Source organism: Berghia stephanieae, chromosome 6, assembly GCF_034508935.2.
Source record: "Berghia stephanieae isolate SIO BIC M18660-M18661 chromosome 6, UCSD_Bste_1.3, whole genome shotgun sequence".
NCBI classification, from domain to species: domain Eukaryota; kingdom Metazoa; phylum Mollusca; class Gastropoda; order Nudibranchia; family Aeolidiidae; genus Berghia; species Berghia stephanieae.
The window spans coordinates 33,593,498-33,607,916 of NC_088365.1; the positions used below are offsets into that span (position 1 = coordinate 33,593,498).

The window sequence follows — 14,419 nt, forward strand, 5'->3', positions numbered from 1 at the left end:
TTATTATTATTATTATTATTATTATTATTATTATTATTATTTTTATTATTATTATTATTATTATTATTTTTATATGTCAACTGACAAAGCATTTAAAATACAATTACTACAGAAACAGAAAAGATAATTGTGACCCTTCGTCTCGAAACGGTATTATGTCGGGATGAATTGGACCCCGAAAAGTGACTTTAGAATTAAATCGATAGTAAATACCAATTTTTGAGCTTTTGCATTGTGAGAAATTGTCTTCAGTCTCTAACATAACAAATCGAAACAAACCCCAAGTTTCATGTTTTTGTCAATAAATTCAATTTTTTGTACCCGAGTCATCCCGACATAATACCGTTTAGAGACGGTGGGTCACAATTTTAAAATATTAATTTTAAATAGGAAAAAGACAACAAAAGGATCTGATTATCTTTGGGAGAACAAGAGCTCCTCATTGTTACTATTATTTCCATTCCATCACCGTATTTGACGTTTTGTTCAGAAAAATGAGTGAGAGTAGGCAATTGTATTATAATAGTTTATATTCCCTCTCTTATTCTGGCAATTTTCTAACTTTATAATTTGTTGTTATTATTCACATCTGTGACCCAACACTTGAAGACGTTTGAATGCTGAAAACCGAATTTATCGTGAAATCGTTAGATTTGAGTTAAGTTCATGTGCTTCCTTGAAGTCAACAGAATTGTTAACAAGTTAACTCGAATCTGAACGATCGTCCAACGCCAGAAGAAAACCAGGATATCCCCAGACCTCGCCACACGACGACGGTACGGGAGCCCGACTTGAACTTTAATGGACTTTTTGGCATTGGGTTCACCCCGACAACCGTTTTGAGGCGATAGGTCACATTTATCGTGATTTACACGGCATTGCGAAGAATTTATTATTATTATTATTATTGGGTTCACCCCGACAACCGTTTTGAGGCGATAGGTCACATTTATCGTGATTTACACGGCATTGCGTAGAATTTATTATTATTATTATTACTATTATTATTATTATTATTATTATTATTATTATTATTATTATTATTATTATTATTATTATTATTATTATTATTATTATTATCAATCATCATCGTCAATCATCATCATCATCATCATCATCATCATTATTATTATTATTATTATTATTATTATTATTATTATTATTATTATTATTATTATTATTTTTATTATTATTATTATTATTATTATTATTATTATTATTATTATTATTATTATTATTATTATTATTATTATTATTATTATTTATTATTATTATTATTATTATTATTATTATATTATTATTATTATTATTATTATTATTATTATTATTATTATTATTATTATTATTATTATTATTATTATATTATTATGATTATTATTATTATGATTATTATTATTATTATTATTATTATTATTATTATTATTATTATTATTATTATTATTATTATTATTATAACCAAATCACAATAAGCTAAACTACCATGTCCATGTCATTGGAACACACCCGCTTCTGCTGTCACCGGTCACCGTCGTACACCGATTTCTTTGCCATCGAGTCATAAGCCGTCTGTCACGATAGCCGACCTCTCACGTCCTCCGCCGGAGATCGTACTTTTTTTCCTCATGAAAGTCTGAAGCGTTGTGTCGGCCCGACCCGACTCCACCGTGCCACAACGTACGTTGTATGTTGTAGAAGGCCAGTGTGTTGCAGTGAATGCGATGTGTGCACAATTGCCAAGTTGGCATTTCTATATTCAAAATCCGCATTTGTTTCTCTAATTCTGTACCGATTTATTTAGGATCTCTCGGTCTATCATTATTTAATTTTTACCCCGTTTATTTATTGATGTTTTTCTTGATAATTTATTTTAATTGCTGAAACTTGTGTCAATTCGTTGGAAAGAATCCTGCGCCCCAGGAATATTACTAGCAAGAAAGGATGAATTATGTTCCAAATTTTTTGTCTCTATCAATATATGTTATGCTGAAATAGATGAATTATAACATATATTATAATTTCATATAACGATGGGTTTTGCCAAACAGATAAAAAGGCTACTGATTTTGACACAATGATCTAATCAATCGAATCAGACCAACTATCCAATTTGGTATCGCCGTATTTACTCAGGGCATTATATAATAACATTAATGTCTACATTTTAAAATAAGTAATAAGGGAATCCAATAAACAATGACATTTCAATTCCAAAAATATGTTATTCTGGTATTTATCTGATTTGGCATTCCCTCAAAAAATTGTCTGGTGTTAAGGACTGTGTTACCGCAAGGTAAAGCGAAAGCAGACACTAAGCGTACAGTTATATTACCGTCGCCATTTTCTGTCAGTTGAAGGTTGCGGATATTATTTTCATCGGGAGTTTACTATAATAAATTAATTATGTTTCATGATTCACAGTATTTATTTCAAGCAGCGTCTTGATTAGCGGTTATTTAAACCTAGAAATTTTCTTTATAAAATACACTGATTAAAAACTCTAAATGACGTTTTGTTTTGATTTTAGATATTGAGGGAAAAAATATTGTTTTTTGTTTGTTCGGACATGTCACCGGAGATTGATCCTCATGAACTGATATTAGCAGTAAAGAAAAGGCAACTATTGTATGACAGGACACACAAGTTATATGGAAATCGAAATTTCACCAATAATGCGTGGGGGGATATAGCTGAGGAAATTGGCACCGATGGTAAGTAGATGATAATGATAATAATAATAATAATAATAATAATAATAATAATAATAATAATAATAATAATAATAATAATAATAATAATAATAATAATAATAATAGTAATAATGTTAATAATGATAATAATAATAATAATAATAATAATAATAATAATAATAATAATAATAATAATAATAATAATATAATAATAGTAATAATGTAATAATGATGATAATAATAATAATAATAATAATAATAATAATAATAATAATAATAATAATAATAATAATAATAATAATAATAATAATAATAATAATAATAATAATAATAATAATAATAATAATATAATAATATATAATATTAAAATAATGATGATAATGATGATGATAATTATAATAATAATGGCGATCATGATGATGGCGATGAATAAGGTGATTGTGCTGACGATGTCAACAATAGGTAATAATAATAATAGTGGCGATAGTGATAATAATAATAATAATAATAATAATAATAATAATAATAATAATAATAATAATCATAATAATCATAATAATAATCATAATCATCATCATCATTTTTATTGTCCAACAACAAAAAATGGCAATTCATGTGAGGCGATGTGCACTTATTTGCATATATATGTACACATCGATGTGAGGTAAACATTGCTCAAATACATTTGCCTATGATACGAGAATACATCCACATAAATAAACAGAAACCATAGAGACACTAAACAATAATATTAACACTGTGTATTTACACACTGGCATACACACGCAACACGCTCACAAACCTACAATACACACGTGCAACACCTCGATACAAAATTATCTCAAAGTATTCAGTTATAGAATACATCGACAGAAACGCGCGAATAATGACTTTTATGACGATCTTGATGTTAACTGATGACAATGCCGATGGCAATGATGACGGCGATGACGATGACAATGATGACCAAGTTGACTGGTGACGATGGAGCTGATGATGATGGTGAAGATGATATGATGATGGTGATGAGGATGATGCTGGTGGTGATAATGTTGATGGTGACGATGATTTTTGTGATGATGATAATGATGGTGACAACCATGACGCTGATGATGATAGGCCTAACGATGATTATGATAAGATGATGGTGACGACAATAATGTTGTTGGTGATGATGATTGGGGGGGGGGGGGGGGGTCAGTGTGGCTCAGCGGCACGGGAGTGAGGGGTATAACGTGGGATTGATATGAGCCAGTTTATGCGATGTTACATGGATTTTGAAAAAAATATTTCCTTTATTATTATATTTCAGAAATTTCAGCAAGAAGGAAATGGTCTGCTCTCAGGGATTATTTCACGAGGCAGTACAGAGCTGTCCAAGCTGGCAATGGACCCCCCAAGAAAGTCAGATGGTGCTTCTACAATAATCTCTTATTCTTGCGTGACTTTCTAGACCCAAAATCTGCTTCGTCGTCGAAATCAGTGAAGCTAGATTATGATCCAGCATGCGCTGAAGACATGGAATCTGCCTCGATTGTAAGCGCTGCTTACATTAAGTCTCAACAATCATCTGATGATGAGTCCATACCTTTTGACGCATTGGAAGAAGAACAACCTACTCGAGTATCGGAAAGATCTCGACGGAAACGTACTTTCGCTGCTACACACTGTGACGATAATAATAGCAATACTAATAATAACAATGGCGAGGAGGACGACACCCCAGGCCAATCGTCAAGTTATGACAATAATAACTGTGGCAGTGGTGAGCTGCATAATGATGTTTTAAATTCCTACCAGGATTCCTCTAATTTTGTAGAGGAAGATCATGATGAACTTTTTCTTAAAAGTCTTCTTCCAGATCTTAAATGTGTGACGGATGAATTATACAAAATGGAGTGTAAAATTGAAATTCAAGGGGTTATTTTGAAATTTATAAGACAATCACGGAGTATTAGTGATGCAAATGTAAACAATCAAACTGACTCGAGCTCAGACACAACGTAAAAATCAAGCAAGGTTATGTTTTCTGATAATTTTTTTGGAGATCTTGCATCTTAAAACTGGAACCACGGGAACATTCCTTTTGTATTACAGTTACAGTAGAGCACATGAAATTAACTGACCCAAGCAGATAAAAATCTTTATACTTATACCATTAGTCTCTCTCTCTCTCTCTCTCTCTCTCTCTCTCTCTCTCTCTCTCTCTCTCTCCTCTCTCTCTCCTCTCTCCTCTCTCCCTCTCTCTCCTCTCTCTCTCTCTCTCTCTCTCTCTCTCTCTCTCTCTCTCTCTCTCTCTCTCTCTCTCTCTCTTTGGCACAATATTGTTTTTGAATGACGAAAGATGTTTGGAAATCGGATGTTACTGTTACCAATAAAAATTTAGTATATACCGAATAATTGTTTTGGAAAAAATGATTACTTACTCACAACTTCTTGATTTATGGATTATGGACGTAATTTTACGATTCGAGCGGGAAACATCAACTCCTTGGACGTTTGTTTCTAAAGTGGTCCACCCCTTCATTCCCCCTTTTCAGTTGTTTTCCATTTGCCTTAGACATAATGCCCCTGTTTTTGTTTGTTTTTTTTTTTTGTTTGTTTTTAATGGAACTACATACATCATTTTGCCATGAAGTCATTTCTCCATTGTTTGTGCATTTATCTTATAAATATCATTGATATCATTTTTAGTCATCTGAATATGTCCTATCGGTAGGGTCTTTTACTTTTACTAGTATCAGTATCAGGGCGCAACTTTTGGTAGTTTCGATCTGGACCCTGGCGGATTTCTCTTGCATAAACTCCTGATCCCCTGTTTAAATTAGCCAGACGTGTAACCTACATACAGGTCTGACATCCGAATCCACTTATGGGCCTAGTTTAAAATTGCAGACTTGCCGACCAACTGCGACCATATTGTATTCAATATTTAGGCTTTGTTTGTTAAAATATGTAAATCATACTGGTAGGCAAGCCTGACATTGTTGTAATGGATAATATTTTGGGTCATTTTTTTTTTTGGAGGTTTCCATTACGACAATGAGCCCATAAGGAATTGGGTTATCAGACCTGCAAATAAGTGCACGTCGAATTAGCCCCTTTGTCTTCCTTTCTTGTGGGTGCCTAACTAAATGAAAATCTATAACCTTTTACTTTTAGTGGCGTAGAATTTAACTAGGAATAAGGCGGTGCAAACCCCCTTAAAATCATTACAAATTATTCTAACATTTTATTAAACAGTACTCGCTGGTGTATAACGAATTCCAGCACGCTCTGCAATACGGCGCACTGGAGCCGGGTGGCAGAATTCTATAAGGTTCCGCCTAATCGTCATCTAATAGTAAAAGTCTCTTGACTATGGATTAACGAGTCCAATAAGCTAAGGATATTATAGAATATTAGATTTATAAAAACATATGGGGTCCATCAGATGGTTTATGAGGAATTCTATACGAATCAGTAAATAACAACATGAGCTGTAGGATCATGCCTCTCTTTATCATTACCCCCAAAATTGACTGAGGATGAGGCTTAGGTAAACTAGAAAAGGACAATAGATAGTGGGATGGATGACCTAGCCCCCAACAAAGCCCTACCCAGAATCAGCCTTCCGCGGAGAAGGACATTCTCAAAACTTTATATTTTATCTAAAAATATTAAACATTAATTTACATAAATATATATATATATATATATATATATATATATATATATATATATATATATTATATATATATATATATATATATATATGTAACAAGATGATTATAAGGGAAAAAAATATCTTCCAAATAATAACGGAACTATATGAGTGTTATCCCTCACGACAGGATTCCAAAAAGGGCTAGGACAAAACCAAGTAGGTAATGTCATTCAAGGATAAAGACAGAATACAACATGCAATAAAGTAATAAAGGGCAAACAAATAAAGGAAGAAAGAAGACACTGCAATGGTTTGTTTGTTTTTAAGGGTTTTACGGCGCTTGTAGGTCATATCAGCGCCAGTATAAAGGAAGAAAATTGGATAGTGAAAAGATTCTAGAATTACAATTAAAAGGACTTGAGGAAAAAGTAAGACAGAGGCGAAGGGTTCAAATAGGGAACAGATATGTAGAGTCCAAGCTTAGTTTGAGAGCACCTAAATACTAAATGTCTCACCCAGAAACCAGCGCAGTATCCCACTAAGAGGAATACACTCAAATGCTTACATTATACATTCAAAATAATAAATATAACAATACATAACAGAGAGATGGTTTACAAGGAAAAAAATATCATCTCCCAAAACAATAACTATGCAGTTGACTGTTTCCTTCCCAGTCAAGCACTATGGCCAGGGCCAGGGCAAAACCTAGTAATCTCATTCCAAAGCAAATTGGAAAACAGATATAAGGGGAAAGAAGGCACAGTTCATGCCACCCTGCCCACTATGGGAGGCCAGGAACCCCAACCAGGAGGACACTGCAAGGAAACCGTCCCGGCCCACCACGGCAGATCAAAAGACCCCATTGCAAGCAATGATACAAGGCAGCATGAAAAGGACAAATTATGATGCAAGTGTGTGAATCCAATGTAGAACATAACAGTTAACAGTCAGCAGTAGAATATCAATCCCTCCGCCCCCCCGCCCTCCCCGTCTCCTCCTCTAACTCAAGAGTGAAAAACTAAGACACAAAAATCTTTAAATCTCAAAGCATATTTTGAGTTCTCTCTAGTACACAATTTATTTTGCATTCATACCAGATATTTCAAAATGTATGAAAAATAATCAACAAATCAATTGCAGAATTTTTGTTAGAATGCAAATATAGATAAATTAAAATTATCAAAGATTCAGACCAATGTGTTTATTATTGAATGAATCTTTATAATATTAACAATGTAATCAGAGGATTAATTTATAAAATGTATTTAATTAGGGAGCGTTCACAGTTTACGTCATCAGCTAGGGGGGGAGGGGGGGGAGGTCTACCAAATGTTGACATGTGTTGACATGGGGGGGGGGGGGGTCAGACCCAAGATGATGTCATCAAAACATAGGCAAATTAGGCCTATTTTATTAAATGCAAGAGCTTCAAAAATGGCATTCCAAATAAATTAGCAAAAAGAAGAACAGCAAATGGGAAAAAGTGATGACGATGAAGATGAAATTGATGATACTATTTATAGTACATTGCCAGAGGTCCAAGGCAGAAACATTTTTGAATCAATTAATTTTATGTTTGGAAATTGAAACAGAAATTCATTCCAAAAGACTAATATGCTATAAAATAATTTGCCACCTATACTATTTTAAATTACACTTTCTGAAAAATTTTTTTTAATAGCACCTGCACCAAGTAGCCTAATTTAAATAATGTTTGTTAGATTTTATCTTTGCAAATTTAAATTTTATGTCCCCATTGTATCGTAAAACATAAATTATCAACAGTTTCTGAAATTAATAAAATGTCTGAATGTGTTTTATCAAACGTTGATAATCAATGTTTATGGTTTGAAAAATGAATAATAAATATTGTGAAATTAAAGTTATCTTTTAGTTTTTATTAAATTAGATGACGTCATCATCTGTTGGGGGAGGGGGGGGGGGTCAGGTCAATGATGACAAGTGATGACTTGGGGGGGGGGGGGGGGTCTAAAAAGGGCAAATTTTTGATGACGTAATATGTGAACGCTCCCTTACGTGCACGTTGAATATGGCATTTTGGTTTCCAGTTACATTATTTTAAGTTCATAAATTCCCTGCGGAAATCCCTCTGCATTATCAAGGCTAGAACATAAAATTACACAAAAGTGGATAGATATTTTTTATGCTTTTCTTTTGAAGGTTTCATAACAGAATAGTAAACAAATATCATCAATACACATAATTCATTTCAAGAATATACATGGGTATAAGTCATTACAATTATAGAAATCAATTTAAATGCAAAATAATTATATTTCAAACCAATTGGTATAACAGATATATATATATATATATATATATATATATATATATATATATATATATATATATATATATATATATATATATATATATATATATATATATATATATAAGGTCCCCTGCCCAAATAAGGCCCAGGCCCAAATAAGGCCCACCCCCCTGTACCATAAAATTGTGGTTCATAAAGTGAAAAACCTTAACACTTCCGGCAACCTAGAGATAAATGTAAACGATAAACGAAGTTTCGTTTCCCTGATCGATGCGCATCATCGCCCAAGGCAAGAAGTGTGTTTGTTTACAATTGTTTTGACAAGAAAGTTTGTCAAGAACCCATTCGACAGCCAGTTTACGTAAGTATAAGTTAATATTAACAATCATAGACATATATTTCAGTTTAAAAGGTTTTTATAACTTGATTTACTTCAAAAAATTTAAGCTTAGTCAAGTGTTCATGTGACAAAGTATGAAGAATTGACTTGCTAGGGTATGCCCTATTAAGGCCCGCCTAGAATCCCTGGTGGGCCTTATTAAGGCACATTGGAAAGTTTGTGTTTGAGACTCAATTTAACATGCTATTTGTTCAGGGGGTTGTTAATTGTTTATTAATAATTATCAAAAACAATTGTAGAGACACACAACACAAGTTTTTCGCCAAATTCAAAGCTAAATCAATCTATGTCTTCTCTATATTTTCAGTTTGATCCCGATCAATGGCTTCGACGCGCAGAGCAAAGTGGTCCCAGGAAGATATGGAGAATGCAATGAGAGCCGTCAACAGAGGAGACGGTGGGGGTATCTCTGTGCACGAGGCATCAACTCGTTTCGGTATTCCTAGAAGAACCCTCCGGAACCATTTGTCCAGCGGATCCACCGAAAAGAGACTTGGACGAAAAACTATATTGTCTTCGGAGGAAGAATTAATGCTCGTGAATCGCATCATCCGGTTTGCGTCTCTGGGCATGCCATTCACCGCAAAGATGATCAGGAGCCATGTCTTTAATTATGTTGCCAAAAACAATATTTCTCACCCTTTCACATCGAATCTTGCAGGAGAAAAGTGGTTTCGGCTTTTCATGAAACGCCATCCACGGTTGAGTGCCAGAAAGCACAAGCAATGAATCAGGCACGAGCACAGAAACTTAACAGATTCATTGTGAATGATCACTTCACTAAACTTGAGGAAACTATGAAAGACCTTGATCTGTTTAATCAGCCAGATCACATCTTCAATTTGGACGAGAAAGGTTGCCAACTATATCTCCACCATCAACAAAGAGTGATTGCTGCCAAAGGCCACAAACGGGTACATTTGGTAGCACCAGAGGATGGTGAAAACGTGACTATTGTTGCATGTTTTTCTGCAGTGGGGATTGCGGTTCCCCGATGATCATTTTCAAGGGAAAGAATAGAAAGTAACAATATGGTGATGACCTCCCTCCTCTGTCATGCTTTGAAATGGCAGAGAAGGGCAGCATGACACATGAAGTGTTTGTCAAGTGGCTGAAACACTTTTCTAAGTTTAAACCGGCCGGTAGAGTGCTTCTGATTTTGGATGGAGCAAAATGTCATCTGTCAATGGATATTCTGGACGAGGCAGTCAAATATGACATCACGCTTTTCTGTCTGCCGTCAAACACGATGCATGAACTGCAGCCTCTGAATACTGCTGTATTCCGCTCCTTTGAGCATCACTGGGACAAGCAGGTGTTGGAATTCTGGAGGACTCGTCCTGATAGAACACTCTCAAAAGACGTGTTTGGGAAGGTGTTCACCCCTGTTTGGATGAAATGCATGACAATGGGAAACTCACAAGTGGGTTTCGCACGTGCGGAATATACCCATTCAACAAAAATGCAATCCCAGACCATGCTTTTGCTCCAAGTGAAGCCACTCAAATTGACGACAATGAACCACCTCAACCTTTGACGTCAGCTGACGCCACACAACAACAACCATCAACGTCATCAGCTGAAGCCACACTGCAACCACAGCCTTCAGTGTCTGCTCCAGCTGCGACACCAGGCACAGAGAAGCCTTCTCAGCCTTTGGCAATGTCAATGCCAACGACTTCAGCCCCAGTTTTACCATCACCCTCTACAAATGTAAGTTTTTGTGATCTCATGAAAACACCAACTAAAAAGAAGAGATCTGTCGTGAGAAAGAAAAGCATCAACTACAGAGCTACTGTAATTTCAAAATCATTGTTTGAAACTGAAAAAACTGGAAATGGTGGAAAGGGGAAGGGGAATGGCAAAGGGAAGGAGAAGGCGAAGAAAACAACACAAACAGAAAGTGGTTGGTGCTGTCCCGTGTGCCAAGATACCAAAATTGAAGACATGCGGAGCTGTGAAAGCTGTAGTGTATGGTATCATGAAGATTGTGTCGGGTTGACCAAGGCTGACGACTCTTTTGTTTGCCCAGAATGTGACAATTAGATTTATAATGATGTTGTTACAAGCCTAGAAACTGTTTATGTTGTTCTTATGGTGTTGTATGGTGATTTTTGTGATGGGCCTTATTAGGGCATACTTGCCTTATTAAGGCCCACTTGACTTATTTCCAAAGTTGTTCTAAATAAATAACACAAAACTTATAAAATGCCTTTTTGCCTTTTGTTATGTCCTTTATAAACCAAGTGCAGTTGTAAAAAACACAAAGTGTTAAAAAGAAAATGTATTGGTGGACACAGGCCATCAAATAAAAAAGGTGGGCCTTATATGGGCAGGGGACCTTATATATATATATATATATATATATATATATATATATATATATATATATATATATATATATATATATATATATATATATATATATATATATATATATATATATAATATCCTTTCTTTAAAAAATATAGCCTTGTGGAGAACATTGTACTTATTTGAGTCAATAACAAAAATTATACGGCGCACAACTCTACTGAAAGATTTGAAAATTAGAAATGTATTTTTTTTTACAGATAGATAAACAGATAACTTGATTTCCTTTTATAATTTAAAGTCAGTTTGAAAGTTCGTTGAGTCAAACAGGTATCATAAAATACGTACCGTCGACACTAACACTCTTCTTAAAAACAACCAATAATATCGACACTAAAAAAATGTCAGTTTGGCGTTTTTACGTAAATCGTTGCATTCGAAATAATGTATTCACTTAATGTAAATGTTACTTCGAAGCTCGAAGAAATAAATTATAACGTGGAATTGAATGTAAGCTTCAATTTAATTACAAAAACAGATCAAAAGAACGTTTCGGGTTTCCCCTTTATCAACAAAACAGGATGAATAAAACACCACAGATGATGAGATAATGTGGTAGTGGCGTAGTTAAGATGAATAAACAAAACATTGGCTGGCAGGAAATTAGTATGCTCCTTTGTAAGGAAGCACGAATTAAAATAGAATACTAGATATTTCTAAAAAGTGCGCAATTAGTTAGTAAGTGAAAAGAGGGGAGGCGGGGAGGAACTGTGTAATGCAGTTTAGAAATTGAAATATAAAAACATGTAGACTGTTGTTGGAAAATAAATACAATGGAATTTAAAATAAATACAAAAATAATAAATAAGGGACGTCGGTATATAAGTATAAATCATAGAATTAAACGAATGAGAATACGTACGAAGCCTAAAAAGTGTCCACCAATGAAAGCATTCAGCGCCATTTTATTGTTGGCTGAGAATGTAGTCATTACCATTCATTCGGTCTCTATGTCAACATAACGACACAAGAAAAACAACAAACAATATCAAAATCCACAATAAAATGTTTCAGAACTGTTACGTATATTTATGGCACAATGAAGCTGTCAAAAAATGAAGTTAGAGAATGTGTGTAATCATGTATTATAATAACCTGTAATGTGTTTTCCAATCACCACATCATCTACTACTACAACCACCACCACAATATCATCACTAACACTACTACTACAACCACCAGCCCCACATCATTATCACTACCACTACTACTACACCACCACCAGCACATCATCATCACTACCACTACTACTACAATCACCACAACCACATCGTCATCACTACCACTACTACTGCAACCACCACCACCATATCATCATCATTACCACTACTACCACAACCACCACCACCACTACTACTACAACCACCACCACATCATCACTACCTCAACTACTACAACCACCACCACAATAGCATCACTACCACTACTGTTTATTCATCTTAACTACGCCACTACCACATTATCTCATCATCTGTGGTGTTTTATTCATCCTGTTTTGTTGATAAAGGGGAAACCCGAAACGTTCTTTTGATCTGTTTTTGTAATTAAATTGAAGCTTACATTCAATTCCACGTTATAATTTATTTCTTCGAGCTTCGAAGTAACATTTACATTAAGTGAATACATTATTTCGAATGCAACGATTTACGTAAAAACGCCAAACTGACATTTTTTTAGTGTCGATATTATTGGTTGTTTTTAAGAAGAGTGTTAGTGTCGACGGTACGTATTTTATGATACCTGTTTGACTCAACGAACTTTCAAACTGACTTTAAATTATAAAAGGAAATCAAGTTATCTGTTTATCTATCTGTAAAAAAAATACATTTCTAATTTTCAAATCTTTCAGTAGAGTTGTGCGCCGTATCAATTTTTGTTATTGACTCAAATAAGTACAATGTTCTCCACAAGGCTATATTTTTTAAAGAAAGGATATTATATATATATATATATATATATTATATATATATTATATATATATATATATATATATATATATATATTATATATATATATAACCACCAGCACCACATCATTATCACTACCACTACTGCACCACCACCAGCACATAATCATCACTACCATTACTACTGCAACCACCACAACCACATCGTCATCACGACCACTACTACTACAACCACCACCATATCATTACCATTACCACTACTACTACAACCACCACTACCACCATATCATTACCATTACCACTACTACTACAACCACCACAACCACATCGTCATCACTACCACTACTACTGCTACCAACACTACCACCATATCATCACCATTACAACTACTACTACAACCACCACAACTACATCATCATCACTACCACTACTACTACAACCACCACCACATCATCATCACTATCACTACTACTACAACTGCAACCACCACCACCATATCATCATCATTGAAATATCTTCTTTTTTTTTTTAAATTGAGCTTTATATTGTGCAATATCTACTAAATGTGCTCAAAGCGCTTTACAATGGGTCCCTGGTCAACATTTAACATGTAGGACGGGACATGACGCCTGTTAGGCGATATTACAATTTTTCGGACAAAGACAACTCTGTTAACGGCCAGGTACTCATTTTACACCTGATACGGTGAGAGAATGTGAGTAAAAAGCCTTTTCCAAGGAATCAACTATGCGCCGAGCGCGAGGCTCGAACCCAGGACCTTCCGATCCGAAAGCGAGTGTCATACTACTAGACCACATAGCCGCATCATTACCACTACTACTACAAACACCACCACCACATCATCATCACGACCACGACTACTACAACCACCACCACCACCACCATATCATTACCATTACCACTACTACTACAACTACAACCACCACCACATCATCATCACTACCACTACTACTACAACTACAATCATCACCACCACCACATCATCATCACTATTAATACTACAACTACAACCACCACCAACACCACATCACCTCACTAACACCAGTACTATAATCACTACCATTAGGTTTTGGAGCTTTACTTCATTTGA

General features: G+C 34.5%; 2 protein-coding genes across 2 annotated transcripts; both read left to right on the forward strand.

Moving 5' to 3' along the window:
- Positions 1-2,321: 2,321 nt before the first annotated feature.
- LOC144974915 (uncharacterized) lies at positions 2,322-4,895 on the forward strand. Its single transcript, XM_078918425.1, has 2 exons — positions 2,322-2,708; positions 4,000-4,895. The coding sequence occupies exons 1-2, from the start codon at positions 2,564-2,566 to the stop codon at positions 4,692-4,694; spliced, it is 840 nt and encodes a 279-aa protein (XP_078774551.1). The 5' UTR covers positions 2,322-2,563; the 3' UTR covers positions 4,695-4,895.
- Positions 4,896-9,350: 4,455 nt separating this feature from the next.
- On the forward strand, positions 9,351-9,758 carry LOC144975829 (uncharacterized). The gene has a single exon (XM_078920020.1). The coding sequence runs from the start codon at positions 9,351-9,353 to the stop codon at positions 9,756-9,758; it is 408 nt and encodes a 135-aa protein (XP_078776146.1).
- The last annotated feature ends 4,661 nt before the right edge of the window (positions 9,759-14,419 follow it).

What these genes read in the sequence shown, in the direction of transcription:
- LOC144975829 (XM_078920020.1), top strand. Translation starts at nt 9,351, where the DNA reads ATGGCTTCGACGCGCAGAGCAAAGTGGTCCCAGGAAGATATGGAGAAT.
- LOC144974915 (XM_078918425.1), top strand. Translation starts at nt 2,564, where the DNA reads ATGTCACCGGAGATTGATCCTCATGAACTGATATTAGCAGTAAAGAAA. An exon ending in TGAGGAAATTGGCACCGATG is followed by an intron (nt 2,709 to 3,999) that starts GTAAGTAGATGA and finishes ATTATATTTCAG; the next exon opens with AAATTTCAGCAAGAAGGAAA.